This window comes from Schistocerca americana, chromosome 2, assembly GCF_021461395.2.
Source record: "Schistocerca americana isolate TAMUIC-IGC-003095 chromosome 2, iqSchAmer2.1, whole genome shotgun sequence".
NCBI lineage: Eukaryota > Metazoa > Arthropoda > Insecta > Orthoptera > Acrididae > Schistocerca > Schistocerca americana.
Genome location: NC_060120.1, coordinates 923,590,722 through 923,605,435, shown reverse-complemented (window position 1 = coordinate 923,605,435; position 14,714 = coordinate 923,590,722). Strand labels below are relative to the sequence as shown.

Below are 14,714 nucleotides of genomic sequence, written 5' to 3'. Positions count from 1 at the left end.
AGGGACCAATGGGTCTGATGATGGTTTTATAGAAAAAACCGAAACCGGTTACTCATTAAAACAGACATAACGTGATCAAGACTGAACATTAATCTAAATATATGTGACAATGCGTTGCCACCGCCAGTACTGAAGGACAATAGCGGTTGAAATTCGACTGTTGTGTAGTTGCCAATAATCATACGACTTTCCAAATCCTCATATGTCAGGCACTGAACGCCCTTCCCAGTGGAATCGATATAGCCACAGAGAGGATAGAAAGTCAAAATTGTTGTTTTCACAAAACACAATCGATTCAGTTCGACATTTGAATCACACTATCCATGTCCCCACTAGAAAACATGTCTTTTGTGCCACGAAATTTGTTTGGTGCCATAAATAAACTGATATTTTATCATTTCTCTACAATGTTACCGCGTATAATTAGAGACTTAAAAGAACTTATACCATCCTGTGCAAAAATCGCCCATTCAACTCCCTTTTTCTCAGCAGCTTAACTGCACTATAAATTCATCAGTATCCTATTTGTATCATAAAATGTTTATCACTAGAATTATTCTCTTAAACGTAATACGAATTTAGCCTGAATTTACATACATAAACTTTATTTAAGAGTCTCCCAAAATAACGTTCATTTTCGAATTAGCCCACTTAATACACCCCCAAAAATTAGCTTGTACTTTACATGTAGCTACATGTTCTACTTCCACAAGCAAAATTTTAATGAGGTCTAATGACCTCCAAGCACCTAAATTTCTGCCAAAAATAATTAAAAAATACTAAACACCACATGAAAAACCCATCCAAGATACTACAAATAGTATGTTTGCAGACCCCTTGACATTTCCCTCAAATTTTATGTGCAGTGCAATTCATATTCCTCTCTTAGGTAAATAACGAGGTTAATTACGTACTGTCGCACCAAGATTTGTGTGGCCAATATGGAGACTCTTCACGCACTAAGTTGTGCCACAGTATATTTCACAACATCTTAAATTCACCAAATTTACCCTTTACGCAAAACAAAGATAGACACCAAAATTCTTAAGAACCACACATGGAAAAACCTATATTTGTACACCTTTTTTTCATACCACATTCTTCATTCACAAGATGCAAGTCTGCCACTGTTCCCTCTTATGACATTTACGTCGCCTGTGTATCTTTTGAATCTCACGTTTTTCCACTTCTTCACCTACTCAAATTCGTGCACACTTTCCTCTTTCTTTGACATCAACAATTGTAGTTAAAGGATGCACGTTTTTAATTTCAACCCTCTAAACATTGCTCTCATTATTTTTCCTCCATATTTATTCTATACATTATAACGCCAAACCAACTCTTAATTTCATTATCACCATCAAATAATTCATTAATTCCATTGTTTACCCCTTCAAGACCTCTACTTTATACTTCTCCCATGCCCAGAAATAAGGCATTAATGACTTCAGTGATTCTCCATACCATCTCCAATCATTAACTGAGTAGACACTTTCTTTACTGCTCTACCTTTCAGTACTAACATCACCTCCTAAAAAATTTTTCTTTATTATCCACTTCTATATTCTCCCAATCTAGCTCTAAATCATCTGTAGGATTTCAATCATTCTCAGAACCAGTTGTTTCATCAAATATAGTGTTACCTTCCTGTGAAGTTACGATATCAGTATCACAATTAATCACACTAAATATTTCATCTCCTTTACGTAAAACTTCACTTATTTCCGCCGAATCCCTATAGACTTTATTAAAATTAGCTCAATTAACATCCGCCGTTAACTCATAAAATTCATTCCTTAAAACATCCAATAGACCCATCGATAAATTATACAAATCATCACTGATAATTCCGTCAACCTCCGCCGATGCACAATATCAACTGCCACTACTGTATCGCTCCACATTAGAATTCACTGTACACACGTATTCCGCCAAACTCGGATCTACCTCTGTCTCCGTAATATTTACTCTCCTCTCAGACGCATCCGCCTTTTATGCTTTAACATACAGTCTAAAACATTTTCACGGTCATCCTTCCACACCTAATCATAATTCATGGTTTCATCAAAAGCCATCGGTTCTCTTCCGTCAATGGCAATAAATGCACAATTCCTTCTTCCAGATATCTAAATCACTAACATCAACCTTCGCAACATCACCATCTAAATCAGAATCTTTACCTTCCTTTAACAATAAATCACCCACTTCCGTTGATACATAATGATTCTCTATCACCAGCTGATGTGACTATCGCTACGCGACCTTCACAAATACCTTCGCATACTTCCGTCTATACACCACAAAACTCACCTGCGGCTGATGAAACTACAGTTTCCCCGCCTTCACAGAGAGCTTCACCTACTTCCACCGATACAGAATCATCTACAGTACTTTCGCCTACATTAGTACAACTGTTGCTTTTGACTAGTGCCTCATCAGAGTTCGTCATACATTCCACCTCCACCAAATTGAGATATACTTCTGCCTCTCTTCTGATCAAAGAATTTTTCTTTATACATACATTCATGCCATCATTCACTTCTCTTTCGCAAAAGAAATCCTCCAGCCCTATATTACCATTATGGAATCTCTCAGCACATTTTACTCCATGTATTGCACCCTCTTTACGTTGCGCTGCTTAAAATTATTCCCAAAGCTATTCTTCCTTGTTATAAGCTCCATCTTTGAGATTTGTGGCTTCTTTTCCAATTTTCGACACTCACACAGTTTTTAAAATAATTTGTCCTTTTCGGCACCAGTTTCTTTCGCCACATCTTGACCTGAGATGTGGCGATCTCTATTTATTTTTGCATTTCGTGAGGCTCCTGCTCCTTTCATCTCTTCGTCTCGAAATCTTCCTTTCCGGTTTTGATTTCCCCTTTCAATATTATTGCTACCATTACGGTAATAATTATTTTCGTGACTATTATAATCCCCATTCTGGTAGCCATTTCCCTGTCTGCTATTCCCATTATGTGTCTTGATTTTCAGGGTCTGTTAGTTTCTCGATAAAATCAGAAAATTTGTCAATTGAATACGTCCGTCTCTGGATAAGATCCCATAATAAAAATTCCGTTTAGCATCTTTTGAGCGTCGTGATCTTCGTAAGGACGATTTATATGCGTCAACTTCGCCAGTTCACTCACATAAAAATCGCGCATCGGCGCACTTCCGGGTTTGAAACTTGGTCCATTTGCCTGGGCGGTTGATTGCACGAAGGTATCATGCATTCCTCTCAAACCGTTTGCCTGATGCCCTGGAAGATGTTCCATTTCATTTTCGACAGAGGTTATGCTTCCAACATGATGGTGCACCTCAACATTCTGGAATTAATGTTGAAGGTATTTACACAGAATATTTAAAGGGAAACGGCCCGGATAGAGAGGTCCAGTTGTACGACCTCCGCGTTCTTCTGACTTAAATCACCTAGATTTTTTACTGTGAGGACACTTGAAGGAGCTAGTGTACTCTACTACGCCGACACATGCAGAAGAACTGATAGGGCGTGTTCATGCCGCTCTTGCATCTGTGTAGCCAGCCATGTTGCGAAGAGTCCAGAGTTGTATGGTGCAGTGTTTGGACGTGCAATTGGAATCTCTATTCTTTTGTAAAAGTCACGCGATCATTAATACGGAAATCATTATTGTCACTGGTTGCTAATGCGTTAATCTGAGCAGGCGTACTCCATGTAGTACTAACGACTAGTAGATCTGAGCTATTTAACTGTGCAACCGTCTTTAGCATCTAGAAACTGATATTGCTTTTTTTTCTGTTACTCTGTCATATGACAGGTCATTTGTTTCAGTTCTCTATTTCTGATCTGTCTGACCATGTTTATGTTAAGTTCCCCGTTACAATAGACTGCACTACTTAACTGTCGGATACGTATGGCTTAAAAAACAGTATGTGTAACAGTGCTATATGGTAGAATGAAACTGGCAAATAAAAACAAATACACCTCGACCTAGAATCGAAAACTCGGCATCCTGCATGCTGACCCAAAAACAGTACCCACTGCATCAACTGCACAACAGTACGCCTGTATTCTGAGAGAGGTAGTTACAATACATGTTATTACAGGGTTGCCGGACTGCCAATCTTTAACGTCCATTTACTGCCGGAATTATGGGCAGGGCGAAATTTTGTGACAGTCGTTTTTGTATTGCTAGTATGTGAGGAATAACGCTACGAAGTCCGAGTGCGCGAACTTTTCTTCATTCTGTATATTGATGTGTAATGTTATGGCAATGGTTGCGTATGGAGTAGCAATACCACGAATCTTTGGTTATACTTCGGAACTCATGTACTCGTCTTTCTTTCTACGCTGGTGTAGTTTGCTTGTACCCGTTGTACCCGACAACACACTCAAGTTTATTCAGTGGCAGACAATGGCGAATCGAGTCTGGGAGCGTAAAGAGACGATAAGTATGGGCATGATCATAGGACGCGCTGGCGAGCTTAAAGCGAGTATACAGGTCTCACAACAGAGAAACTTTACAAGTCTATAACAAAGTTAATGCAGTTTACCTCAGGTGACTTCTGTGGACAAGTTTGACTGTAAATACAAATGCCTATGTCAATACAGTCTTTCATTCCTAAAATGTATCACAAACATGACTGATATAATATGGCTGATAATTGTAGATTACAAAATTCCAATTGCTTGGGTGAGGAATTCATTTACAGACTAGAAACTCTGGTCCGTTGGAATTGACTTAGGCCGCTTTTAAACTGGCTTTCTATCTTTACCAACTTGATGTTAGGAATATGAATGTATAATTGTGTTCCACTGTGAAGGACACTATTCTGATTAAGACAGATGTTCTGGCATGAGAGACAAGAATACTCTTGCAATTTCTTGTTCTATGAGAGTGCACAGAACTGTTTTGCTGATGTGCATTGGAGGTTTTTAAGAATTCTGTTAGAATGACTGTTGTTTCTTTAGAAAGTTTATCTTTAATGAAGGGGAAAGAGGATGAGATGAATCTTCTACCTTTACATTGCTTGTGGCCTTGAAGTTTTGGTAGCTATACAACAGGTTGCATTACTCAAGTCTACAAGGAATGAATGTACGTAAAATAAATTAATACTGTTGTCTTCAAGAGGTTCTTGATTGACCATTTTGGTCTGAGACATTTAATTTTACTCTAAGTTTTTCATGTGGTGATTTATATATAATGTTTATTTTTGTCAACTTTTATTGTTTCAGAGTTGCATAATATTTGCGCTTGTAAGATTAAGACTTGAACTATTTTCTGTGAATCATATGTAGGCCTGTTGAGTAGTTGCCTAATCTGTGTTTGTTATTATGGAGTTGTCCGCCCCTGGTAGCTGAGTGGTCAGCGCGACGGAATGTCTTGCCTAACGGCCCGGATTCGATTCCCGGCTGGCTCGGACATTTTCTCCGCTCAGGGACTGGGTGTTGTGTTGTCCTTATCACCATCATTTCATCCCCATCGACACGCAACTCGCCGAACTGACCTGAAATCGAAAGACCTGCACCAGGCGAACTGTCTACTTGATGGGAGGCCCTAGTCACACGGGATTTTACTTCTGATCTCTAATGTGTTGCCGTCAGGACATCAAGCAGTTTCTGGATGGGGCAGAACACGGCGTCATCTACTTCAGCCTAGGAACCAATGTCCGCAGTAATGCGATGTCAGACTGGAAGCGACAGGCATTCATTGAAGCGTTCCGGGAGCTGCCCCAGAGGGTCCTCTGGAAGTGGGAGAACGACTCCCTTCCCAGCCGGCCTGAGAACGTCATGGTCAGCAAGTGGCTGCCACAGCAGGACGTACTAGGCACGTAACTATATCTGCATATTGTATCTATCTTAGCCTAATGGTAATCGGTGACACTCTAAATAATAATCTCACTGATGCAAGTCTTTTCTGCACAGATGATAAAGTTTCTTCTTTTAAATTATAGCCTCTTTTCAACAGCTCCATTCATCATTACTACTGAATGTTGAACACACCAAGTTTTATTGCCAATCGTTCGCTGTTGTGTATCACTTCTCATCAGCATGTTTATCAATACCGTCATGAGAAATTACCACTGTCACATTACCTTTATTGACCTATGTACCAGCAGATTCGCAGTTCTAACGTAGAGTGTTCTCATTACGATAATAGCAGTGTTGACTTCTGCTACTCATCAAAGTCACTAATCGGTTAAACGATTTGGCAGATCGCTCTGTAAATCCATACATTCTCACATTGCGTTGTTAGTCACTGGCTGTATTGCTCATTTGACCATTATTGTTGTATATACACATAAAAGTCACAAATACTCTAAATTATTCGAACAATGATATCATTATACTTTACACTCATCACAACTATTATCGCGCGGCAGTGAACCAGTTGCAATTACAATCACTTGAAAAATAATTCCACACAACTAAAGTAGAATAAAATACACTCTTGATCTACGCAAATCTTTTCCCAGACACATTTTTTCTCAGACTGATGCCAACCCTGTGCGCCAGACCTTTCTCGAGATTCACCTCTCAAAAACTAGCTAATGAGAGGCCAGAAAAGGACATGCCAATAGGAGACAAGAAATCGTATTTGTCACTCGTTTCACATGATAAACCGTGCACCCGAAGCGGGATAATTGGAAACCGGATTATATGCATCATAAAAACCTTATAATATGGATGAAAATGCATATAAATGCATAAAAAGTTCTGTTTCCATACACTGCATTATGTGTCTCGAATAAAAGTTTCCCAATATACCAACAACGCGTTTGAAATTTGGCAGCGTGTGGCCGATAACCCCAAAAGACATTACATGTTGTCAGTAATTCCACATGTTTTTGTATTGATTGACCTTGAGAACATTTCAAACGTGCGTAACATTAGAGGCATTGATCAATGGTGCTCTTATCGATGTTTCGAGATTAGGCCGCCAAAGAGTAAAACCTGAGCTCAGTTAGATGTGGTCTTAACCGATAAGTAAAATGCATTTGCATTAACTAAGACAAAACTTCATACTCAAGTCAGAGGCAGATAATTAGCACACATTCTCGCTAATCTCGTCAATAGCTCGATTGGGGACTGACGCGTTGTTGGCTGAGGTATTTGAATAAAATGACAGAATTTGTGAAAATCAAATTAGTGTATGAGTATAGTTTATTTCTCATAGAGCAATGGAACAACGGTTCTTGTTGATGGTGGTGCGTATTCTTCCTATTGCACCTGATACGCATATAAAAAGGATGCAGTGAGTTCAGAACGAAATTGGCTCCTGAAGTTTTTGCCATTCACGAGCCGCACTAATTTAACAACACCATCAGTTCTGTGGTTCCCGTATCTTATAGAAGCGAGAACAGCAGATTCAGAGTTCAGAGATGATGGCCAGATCATATGTACGAGGGAATATCGGAAAGTAAGGAACAATAATTTTACCATAAAAAAGTTTAATAGGTAACAAAAAATCACAAATGAACTTACTTATCTTATCTACTTTCTTACGTAGTCACCAACTTTGTCAACACATTGGTCCCATCGTGCTACGAGTTTCAGAATGCCTGTTCGTAGAAGTCCGTTCGGTTGGAATACAGCCATCTGCGGACTGTTGATTTCACTTCCGCATTCGTCGCAAAGCGTTGGTCGGCCAGGATTTTCTTCATGGGACTAAACAGATGAAAGTCCAACAGTGCAAGGTCCGTACAGTATGGTGGACGCTGGAGCACCTCCCACCCAAATTTGGCGATTTTCTCACGAACAGGAGCAGCCACATGGGGGGCGAGCACTAACTTGAAGTGCCGTGAACAATAGTGTTCACTGCACCATAGGCAATGATGAACTGCTGAGATAAGGTTCGCAGCTGCACACGCCGGTCGTTCCAAGTTGCTGCGTGGCTGCAGCCGTTAATAGCCACCCGGAGCGTGGCGAATCACTAAGGTACCTCCAGTCTCTCTTGGAAGAATGCACACCACCTCGAGACATTGCTTAGATCTACACAGCGGTTCCCATAAATGACACGCATGTCCATGTGAATTTCACTCGGTTTATTTTCTTTGGCACACAAATATCGAGCTACGCTTCGCTGCTCTTTACAAGTTGACGGCAATATCATGGGTGCCATTTGTGTTTCATAGCTCAGGCTTGTCACACTAGAGCTAAATAAATAAATACGCAAAGCACCTCTGTAGCACAAATTTCACACAACATCGTCTTGAAATTTCAGTCACTCAAGATGCTTCAAAAATAAAAGAAGTGAAACGCGTATGGCAATAAACAAACTACCTTCAGCTAGTTGCGCAGACGGAACAATTCTGCATGAATTTTGAAGCAACGAAGGAATGACGGAAAACAGAAAAAACGACGTTTCAGCATTTCAGCTTCAATACCAGGGTAGAAAAAAATTATTATGCGTTGCTTACCGATCCTCCCTCGCTATTTGAGCTTGTGCAAAGTATCTGCAAATAATCTGATGGACGCGTTTTGTTTATAACGGAATGAAATCAATGGCCGAATGCGAACTGCATTTGACAAATGGCCTCACTTTATCATCATCTGCTGACCTCACGGATCCAGCTGCCTTTTCTAAATAAAACTATTACAAAAATCATAAATCATGTACCGCTTAATAATTGCAGGGAGCACATTTCCTTTTAATTGAAACATAAATATACCCCCATTTTAACACATTTAATTATAAATCAAAACAAATTCTACCACAGAGAGACTTAGATAAAATACGCCAGCTTACTTCGATGGAGACGAGAAGAAAGAGTGCTTCGCTCCCCGATTACATTTCGTTATGAAAAATTTGAAATTATTCCTTCGATTCGTTTCAGCCATAGGTTGATTTCCCTGATATCGTTGACCTGAATTAACAGTTCATTCGCGTTTTATCACATTTTTGAAAGATGACATGAAACATTTCCTTAAGAAAAGAGCGTACATTCGTGCAAGGAAATCACTTCGGAATATTTTTTTTATTTCAAAAATATGACTTTCTTCAAGTAGTGCATCCGGAAGAAATTTACTGGACTTTTCTTGTTTCTATTGTTGTATACTTGCAACACGGTCATTTTGCGCTTTTAGTTATGATACACACATTACCTATCAGTTGTTTGCTGCAATTGAATTGTGTGTATTACATATGCACACGTGGAAACGTAAGCAGCCACTATCGCCGTCATCCAAACATGGTTTATACTACAGCTTTCACTTTTCCCTGTCTGTTTGAGAGTTTCAGCTGTGGCTAACAACACTCTGCCTTACAAACACTTCCCTCATTAAAGTTGACAACGGAGAGGTGGACCACAGTTCTTCTTCAGCATAAAATTTGTGTATTTTTCAACTTTTTTGACCTCCAGCGGTATGTTCGTGTAGAGTGCCATACAAACTTATGTATAGTGTATCACTGAGGCACTGCCCCTTAAAAAGAGACATATGATAAAATGAAAATATATATGCGTGGTCCATCTCACCCATAAGTGTATGGGTAAGGTCGATCAATGGTCTTGGAGAGAAGAGTACGTAAAAAAAAGCCATCCATGAAGATGGGAGTCAATAAAAATTTCACATTCTTGTTTTGAATATGTTTAATTAACATTGGTTTTTGTAATGAGTTGTTGGTTCTGTTCAAGCATAAGTCTGTCTTTCTCTCACCACAGCAGCTACACTTATTACCAAATGTTGATCTGAACAGGAAACACACTGAATCCAATCACAATTTTTATCAGTTTCTTAGTAGAGTTTACTACATCCAACACATTCATCCTAATCTGATTCATCAAAGTTATTTTCATAATCTTCTACAATGTCTGCACAGGTGAGATACTTGCAATATCTTATCGAGCATCTTCAGTCTGTTTTTCGTCTCACTGCTATCTCCATTTGGTAATCGTTTCTTGCCTTTTTTCTGTTTGCTTTCTATTATTATCCCTCATTTCCTTTACAGTTTCAATATTTCAAACAGAATTTAGCCCTCTGGATACAGTTGCTGCCTTCCTCTTAAAAATAATGGTTTTTTCAGTGGAAGGAACAGGTGATATTTCTTCCAAAATTTTTGTCTGTGCTGGCTTAGGAGAAGTCAGATTGTAGGTGGTAATCTTTGAAGTTTTAGGTTTAGTAGAAGTGGCTTCTGAAGCTGTGTCAGTGAAGGAATTTGACTTGTGTAGATAACTCTGCCCTTTTGATGTGTTTGGTTCAAATGGTTCAAATGGCTCTGAGCACTAAGCCACTTAACTTCTGAGGTCATCAGTCGCCTAGAACTTAGAACTAATTAAACCTAACTAACCTAAGGACATCACACACACCCATGCCCGAGGCAGGATTCGAACCTGCGACCGGAGCTGTCGCTCGGTTCCAGACTGTAGCGCCTAGAACCGCACGGCTACTCCGGCCGGCGATGTGTTTGGGATCAGTAGCTCTTTTGACGAGTTTTGAAGTAGTTGGCTGACCTGTGTACAACATTCTGTCTTGCATTTGTTACCACAGACATATCTTCCGACAAATAATAATAGTCTGGGACTGCGGCTATTTTCAGTGGGTATACTGTGCATACCTTGAGCTAAATTTAATTGTGTACAACTTCTCTCGCATGAAAACAAGTGGTCCATATCTCCCAAATAACATTGGTCCATCGCTCCCAACGGTCTGGGAAAGAAGAACCACCACGACTTTTGTCTGTAGGCAGCCAACTCAGTGGTCATTTTATATTTGTTTCATACCCACACATTTGTCAGCTTCACAGTAAAAAAACTGCATCAATATTATACAAACTAAGCCTTAATATTGCACTTATGTAACTGCACGATAAAACTTTTCGGTTTATCACAACAGAGAATCTGATTTTTCTGCATAACTAACACGAAAATGACAGCAGCACTTCTACACTACGTTTCTTGACGAAAGAGCTTCCTTACAAGTAGCGGCAGCTGCCCTCCAGCGGCGCATTTGGGAAACACACCACTGGTCCGTCTCATCCAGGGGTCCAGCTCTCCCGGACTTATCTTTTTTTATTGCTGTACTTATAGACTCGCCCTCAGTTTTAAATTCTTCTGATGTCTGTGATCTGATGAAGATGGGAGTACTGGACAACATCAGTCACGGTGTGGTAATGGACACGTCAAAACACGACAGCTTCCTTCTGCCATTGTCTCAAATTTCCACGCCGATACATCTTATTACGCTCATTACATACAACCAACTGAAGCATGCATGTGCATATCGCTTCACTGCTACGACTTATGTCATCAGAACTTGATTGTGATCATCACGAAATTCGGCTCTATTAAGCGGGGGACTAATATTTTTACAGCGAGCTTACGTGGACTTAACAAGTCATCCTAAGAGGGTGGAAATCACGTTATCCGACAAAGAAACGTCAATATAACTGTTTTGAAGACTTTTGTAACATTTTACTTGTTTGTGTGTGTTACAGCTCATCCAAACGTGCGACTCTTCATCACGCAAGGTGGCCTGCAGAGTCTCAATGAAGCCACGTACCACGCCGTGCCGCTGCTGGTCATCCCGTTCTTCTGCGACCAGGCGCACAACGCCGCTAAGATACAACAGACTGGGGCTGGCGTCCGGCTAGAGTACAGTGACATCACCAAGGACGCCTTGCTGAGGAACATACGGACCGTCCTTCACGACTCCAAGTAAGCTAATTTACGCTTTTTTTCGTAAGTTACGACCATATCATTTTAACCGACATCTTAGCTGAGAAAGGTGTCATCAAGACTTAAATTTGTTCAATACCTCCGACGACTACGTACAAGGTGTTACAAAAAGGTACGGCCAAACTTTCAGGAAACATTCGTCACAAACAAATAAAGAAAAGATGTTATGTGGACATGTGTCCGGAAACGCTTAATTTCCATGTTAGAGCTCATTTTAGTTTCTTGAGTATGTACTGTACTTCCTCGATTCACCGCCAGTCGGCCCAATTGAAGGAAGGTAATGTTGACTTCGGTGCTTGTGTTGACATGCGACTCATTGTTCTACAGTACTAGCATCAAGCACATCAGTACGTAGCATCAACAGGTTAGTGTTCATCACAAACGTGGTTTTGCAGTCAGTGCAATGTTTACAAATGCGGAGTTGGCAGATGCCCATTTGATGTATGGATTAGCGCGGGACAATAGCCGTGGCGCGGTACGTTTGTATCGAGACAGATTTCCAGAACGAAGGTGTCCCGACAGGAAGACGTTCGAAGCAATTGATCGGCGTCTTAGAGAGTAGTTCCAGCCTATGCCTCGCGACTGGGGAAGACCTAGAACTACGACGACACCTGCAATGGACGAGGCAATTCTTCGTGCAGTTGACGATAACCCTAATGTCAGCGTCAGAGAAGTTGTTGCTGTACAAGGTAACGTTGACCACGTTACAGTATGGAGAGTGCTACGGGAGAACCAGTTGTTTCCGTACCATGTACAGCGTGTGCAGCCACTATCAGCAGCTGATTGGACTCCACGGGTACACTTCACAATGTGTCAATCCTCATTCAGTGCAAATGTTCTCTTTACGGATGAGGCTTCATTCCAACGTGATCAAATTGTAAATTTTCACAATCAACATTTGTGGGCTGACGAGAATCCGCACGCAATTGTGCAATCACGTCATCAACACAGATTTACTGTGAACGTTTGGGCAGGCATTGTTGGTGATGTCTTGATTGGGCCCCATGTTCTTCCACCTACGCTCAATGGAGGACGTTATCATGATTTCATACGGGATACTCTACCTGTGCTGCTAGAACATGTGCCTTTACAAGTACGACACAACATGTGGTTCATGCACGATGGAGCTCCTGCACATTTCAGTCGAAGTGTTCTTACGCTTCTCAACAACAGATTCGGTGACCGCTGGATTGGTAGAGGCGGACCAATTCCATGGCCTCCACGCTCTCCTGACCTCAACCCTCTTGACTTTCATTTATGAGGGCATTTGAAAGCTCTTGTCTACGCAACCCCGGTACCAAATGTAGAGACTCTTCGTGCTCATATTGTGGACGGCTGTGATACAATACGCCATTCTCCAGGGCTGCATCAGCGCATCAGGGATTCCATGCGACGGAGGGTGGATGCATGTATCATCGCTAACGGAGGACATTTTGAACATTTCCTATAACAAAGTGTTTGAAGTCACGCTGGTACGTTCTGTTGCTATGTGTTTCCATTCCATGATTAATGTGATTTGAAGAGAAGTAATAAAATGAGCTCCAAAATGGAAAGTAAGCGTTTCCGGACACATGTCCACATAACATATTTTTTTCTTTGTGCGTGAGGAATGTTTCCTGAAAGTTTGGCCGTACCTTTTTGTAACACCCTGTATACTAGTTTAGTTGTTTGACCCTTGATGGGTACCAAGATGACTTGCTTATGCGGAATACAAGCAGAAACACACTCAGATGTAATTTTAAACTCGTCAAGTTGAACTGTGTGTGGGCAGGGATAGATAAATTTTCTTTGCAGGAGCAGTCGATACGAATGTTTATAAAACCTCTCGATACTAGTTCATATTTGAATTAGACGACGCGCATGCGATCAGATATAAGTAATTGTTCCACTCAGCATGTGTTGTATCTAATAAAAGAATTTCTTTGAGCTACAGGCAAGTATCAAAAGTCTGTGGAACATATAGTAATAGAGATTCGCCATCATATCCTTTATTTTGAAACAAAGGAAGTGATTAAAACGGAACTAATGATCCAAATAACATATATTACGTTTTTGTTTTTTACTGCATATTAAATATGCAGTGCGTACTCAATACGTTCCAGAAGGTTTATTACTTTTCTTTTATACCGACTTTTTTTTTAAATATCGCACCATGTCAGTCCAGAAAATTGCTTAGCAGTTGTCGAGTGAGCCAGTTTGCGCGTTTGCTACCTAGGTTTTTGACATTTTTATTTGCAGAGCTAGCTGCATGTTGGTAGAGCATCCTTGCAAATTCTCGATATCGCTTTCCGGACGTGATACATCAGCCAGTAGATGCAGTTCTCAAGGTAGACAATGCCTAGGAAGGTGGAGAGACAGTACCAGAGCCCTATTCTGAATTCGGTGCATATGTTCGATGCGGGTGTCGGCAGCGTTGCCCCAGGCAACTGCTGCAGACTCAAGGAGAAGTCGTATGGGACGTATGGAAGCTGCCCTGGAAGATGGAAGAATCAGCAATGATCAACGGCATGAGGGTGCAGGAGGCATTGGAAACCACTGCGTTAAAGACACGTAACGTGCATCCATAGGACATGTGTGTTGTAAATGAAAAAGTGTCATGATGATCACTCCATTGGCAAAAGATTTCGGACTTAGTCCCCCTTTCTGATCTCCTGGAAGGAACTTTCAATGGGGGAGGTGACCATTGGAAAAAGATTGAATAACCAATTAAAGGGTGACGTTCTACGAGTCGGGGCGTGGAACGTTAGAATTTTGAACGTGGAGTTAGAAAATCTAATATGGGAAACGCTAAGGCTCAGACCAGGTATACGGGAGATCGGTGAAGTAAAATGGAAGGAAGGAAAGAATTTTTGGTCAGACAAGAACACGGTAATATTAACAGCAGCAGAAAATGATGTAAGGGGAATAGGATTCTTTATGAATAGGAGCGTAGGGCAGAGAGTGAGTTACCGTGAATAATTCATTGACAGGATTGTTTTCATCGGAATCGTCACCAAACCAAACCGACAGCAGTAGCTCTGGTATATATGCCAACGTCGCAAGCAGAACGTGGAGAGAGAGAGAGA

General features: G+C 40.8%; 1 protein-coding gene across 1 annotated transcript in view; it reads left to right on the top strand.

Moving 5' to 3' along the window:
* The window catches only part of LOC124596332 (UDP-glycosyltransferase UGT5-like), a 35,498-nt gene that overhangs the window by 6,096 nt on the left and 14,688 nt on the right, over nt 1-14,714 (top strand). Inside the window, exons 2-3 of the mRNA XM_047135435.1 lie at nt 5,579-5,801; nt 11,409-11,628. Of these exons, the coding sequence (XP_046991391.1) occupies nt 5,579-5,801; nt 11,409-11,628 (443 nt within the window). The remainder of the gene's footprint in view (nt 1-5,578; nt 5,802-11,408; nt 11,629-14,714) is intronic.